Source organism: Pristiophorus japonicus, chromosome 4 (assembly GCF_044704955.1).
Source record: "Pristiophorus japonicus isolate sPriJap1 chromosome 4, sPriJap1.hap1, whole genome shotgun sequence".
NCBI classification, from domain to species: domain Eukaryota; kingdom Metazoa; phylum Chordata; class Chondrichthyes; family Pristiophoridae; genus Pristiophorus; species Pristiophorus japonicus.
In genome coordinates this window covers 131545648-131549635 of record NC_091980.1, presented here as the reverse complement: position 1 = coordinate 131549635, position 3988 = coordinate 131545648, and the positions used below count along the sequence as shown (strand labels likewise).

Sequence of the window (3988 nt, the reverse complement as noted above, 5' to 3'; positions counted from 1 at the left end):
ATTGATTTGCCGAAAGAGTCGGAGATTCATTTAAACCTGTGATTCTGGATATTTGAACTGTGTTTGAGGAAAGATAGGACAATTTAGATCCTCATTGAGTTGTCAGTCAATGATGCTCATTCTTCGAAGATCTGACTGGCTCTGGGAATCCATCTCCCCTCCTCCTATTACTTGATTGGTGTTCTGAGAGGCTGCAACTTCTGATTGGGTATTGAGGGCTGTCACTCATGATCTAGACTGCCACACCCTGGATTATACCGAAGCATAAATACAGGCATTTCAGCTGAGTTACATCCCAGTTTTTTGTTTCAACAAAGTTTAGATTTGTATTAAAGAATCAAGATGGCCTCGCAAGTGCGTCAGAACTACCACCAGGATTGTGAGGATGCTGTCAACAAGCAGATCAACATGGAGCTCTATTCCTCCTATGTTTATCTCTCTATGGTGAGTATTGTACATTTGACCACTTCACAATGGAGACTATGTAATGTGAATTTATTAAATTCTGTGCTGTATTCAGCCCACCTATTCTGACTATCTTGAATCTTAATAACTCACTTTCCTGGGTTCTTTTGAGCTTGTGGTTAAGTTTATTTGGAATACATTTTATTATAAATTACTCCATGGACTTTCTCTACCTTGCTTTTTTTTAATTGGAGGATGTCATAAAATTAGAGCTTGGACATTTTAGGAAGGAAGTTTAGAAGTATTCTTTCCTGTAAGGGTGGTGGAAATCAGGAACACTTTCTTTCCCATCCTCCCACACCACTCAAAAAAAGGCTTTGATGCTGGGCCAAGCTTTATTATTGGGCAAGGGCATAAAACTATTGTTTCCATGACAATATACATACAAGTTCATTGAGCCTTTGAACCTTTGAAAGAAAGCAACATTTTGAGGTTGAATTTATGTACAGTGCACATGATAGGTCTATGATACAATACACAAATACTCTTCTGATCTCTCCATAGTCCTATTACTTTGACCGGGATGATGTTGCCCTGCGTCACTTTGCTGAGTTCTTCAAGGAGCAGTCACATGAGGAACGTGAGCATGCTGAGAAACTGATGGAATTCCAGAATCGGTGTGGAGGACGGATCATCTTGGCGGACATCAAGGTTAGATTTAATAAATGAGTGGCTTTCTGTCTGGCTCCTCTTAGACTAAATGTTCCCATATGTGCTAAAGCAATTGGTTCCAATTTACAGCACACAGGCCATTCAGCCAAATTGGTCTTTGCTGGTGTTTATAACTCCACACGAGCCTCCTCCCACCTTGTGTCATTTCACCCCATCAGCATTTTGTTCTGTTCCTTTCTCCCCATGCACTTGCCCTTAAGACAAATAGCATTGATGTATTTATCAATATGGCTCCAGTTGTTGTGATTGCATGATGGCAAATTTAAATTCTAACATATGTTCATGTTAAAGTAGAATTTTGATTGGACTCCTAATTTCCTTCAATACTTTCTAATTATTTACAATTGATGATATAAACTATTTGGAACTTTTTATCCAGAAACCTGAGCAGGATGAGTGGAGCAATGGTCTGGAGGTGATGCAGAGAGCTCTACAGATGGAGAAAAATGTGAACCAGAGTCTGCTGAATCTTCACAAACTCTCCACTGGGAGCACTGACCCTCATGTAAGTTCTTAATGATTTAATGTGGGCTTTTGGTTAAATTGGAGGCTGTGGAACCTGGCTGTCCTTGGGCAGAATTAAAAAATCTTGATGCATAAAGCGTTGTATGGGTTTGGTGAGCAGTGGGAGGTTGGCCTGTGGACCATGACAAGTAAATCTGTCCCAGTGATCCCAGGATCTGAGCACCTATTGTGCACTAAGTTTAATCTAATGATGCAGTAATTCCATTAATCTCAATTGCACCACTTGACACACCTAGAGTTCAAGATGACTAAAATCCAAACTCCTGAAGGGGAAGCTGACATTCCTTGATATCTGCTGCTGGACATAACTAGTTTCCCTCTTTCAGTTGTGTGACTTCCTGGAGACCCACTACTTGGATGAACAAGTGAAGATGATCAAGAAGCTGGGAGATCACATCACCAACGTGAAGAGACTGGGAGTCCCTGAGAATGGCCTGGGAGAGTACCTGTTTGACAAGCACACCCTGAGGGAGAGTGACTAAACTGACGGACAGGATCTGTTTCGTACTTGTATTTATATAGTTTAGACTCCTGTCCTGTAGCAATTAGGGTTATAACTTTATACAAAGAGTTGTGTGACCTGTGTTCTTGATGTGAAATGGAATATAACTGCAAATAAAATGTTCAACATTGGACTGGATTTTGTCATCTTGATGTTTGAGTGGTTGCTTATTTTTCAATTAACATAACATGGTTTACATCAAACAAGAATTATACTGAGTTGTGCAACAGTATTATGGATTCTGTGCTATGAAATTTGTTTTCCTATGGTGTATATCCTTGTGATAGTTAGATACTCAGACATGTGTTCCTCACTCTGAGCTCAAAACTGTGTTATGGTTAACTGTTTATGTACGTATCACGAAATATATCGGGTCAATGTTCACCCCACTCCATCCTAATAACAAAAGAACATAAGTAGGAGCCTGCCTAATGATGCCTTGAGCCTGTTCTACCATTCAATAAGATCATAGTTGACTGTTAACTGCAAAGACAAGTGTCTGAGTGGCTGAGCCAAGGTTAATCAAATCTTGCCTTGATTTGATGCATTTCAATCAGTACAGCACAAATCACTTTATTGCCATTGAAGTTGTTTTGCTGTTCAGGCACTGTTTTTATTTTACTAGCCAATTTACACACACAAATGTCCCCCCATCAGTTTCTTTACAATGGGGCAATCTGGATTTGGATGAATGTACAACGGTGGATTTGTAACACTGCTCCAACTATAGGAAACACTCAACCCTAGTCAAAATAAATGCAAAGGTCTGGAAGCTCAAATTATCATTCCTCTTCCAAATGTATTTGTTCGCAATACAGGGAGGGACAAGCAATGAAGGGTTGTAGCAACTGAGGAATGTGCCCACAGTCAGTCAGTGGAGAGTCAGGTTGTGGATATCACCACCAGTTTAAATATACCTCATGGAAATTAGTGTGAAACCTAAATTTAAGAGGCTTCTTGTTCATAGATTTCCTAACTCTTACTTCAGTTTAAAAAAAGTCAAAATTATTCACATCCTCTTCAAAGATGCAGCCTGGATTTTAGCCTGCTGTCCACTGCCAGATTTGGGACAATCCCCACAAGAGGGTCCATCTCTCTCTCTCTCTCTCTCTCCATGAACAAACACTATTATTTAAAGCTGATCCTGGATAAGATCATAATTTTCCAGTCTGCTCTGGCTGTAGGTGTGATGCTAGAGGACTGTGAATGTACCTCTGTTTAGAAAGGGATTGACTGAGTAATTACAGGCCAGTCAGCCTAATCTCTGTGCTATCTTCTCTCTGACATCACAAACACACACTTAGAAGATGGCTTCAACACAGCAACTTGTCAGGTGACCTGTCACCTGTTGCTTTTATTGTATTTTCAGCAATGGCTGCATTACCACAGTAGTCCACTCGATGGAGCTCTTTATTACATTTCTCCCTCCTTAATGAATTAATTATAACAAAATAATCATCATACATAACTTGCATAGTTATACATAACAAAAGATATGGACTTATTTTGCCATATTTACAAATCAAACTTCTCTTGTTTTCGGTTTTGAAGAAGATACCTTCGCTCTCGAACAGAACTTCCCAAACTTGGGGCCCAAGTTTCCACACGATAAAAAAAGGGCGCCCCTCCGAGCTAGGCGCCCGTTTTTCGCGCCTAAAACGGCGCCAGAAAAAAAACGCGCGATTCTGGAGAGCCCTGCAGCTCCTTGTCTGTTTGGCGCGGCACCCAGGGGGGGCGGAGCCTACACTCGCACTGATTTTGTAAGTGGGAGGGGGCGGGTACTATTTAAATTCATTTTTTTCCTGCCGGCAACGCTGCGCGTGC

The 3988-nt window shown here is 40.8% G+C and overlaps 1 protein-coding gene across 1 annotated transcript; it reads left to right on the top strand.

The window, feature by feature from the left end:
* Positions 1 to 342: 342 nt before the first annotated feature.
* On the top strand, positions 343 to 2144 carry LOC139262632 (ferritin heavy chain, oocyte isoform-like). Its single transcript, XM_070877784.1, has 4 exons — positions 343 to 444; positions 970 to 1116; positions 1517 to 1642; positions 1989 to 2144. The coding sequence occupies exons 1-4, from the start codon at positions 343 to 345 to the stop codon at positions 2142 to 2144; spliced, it is 531 nt and encodes a 176-aa protein (XP_070733885.1).
* Positions 2145 to 3988: the final 1844 nt, after the last annotated feature.

Excerpts from the sequence above, each read along its gene's own strand:
- LOC139262632 (XM_070877784.1), top strand. The coding sequence starts at position 343 with ATGGCCTCGCAAGTGCGTCAGAACTACCACCAGGATTGTGAGGATGCT. Across the intron at positions 445-969 it reads CCTATGTTTATCTCTCTATG|TCCTATTACTTTGACCGGGA; the intron begins GTGAGTATTGTA and ends ATCTCTCCATAG. Across the intron at positions 1,643-1,988 it reads CTGGGAGCACTGACCCTCAT|TTGTGTGACTTCCTGGAGAC; the intron begins GTAAGTTCTTAA and ends TCCCTCTTTCAG.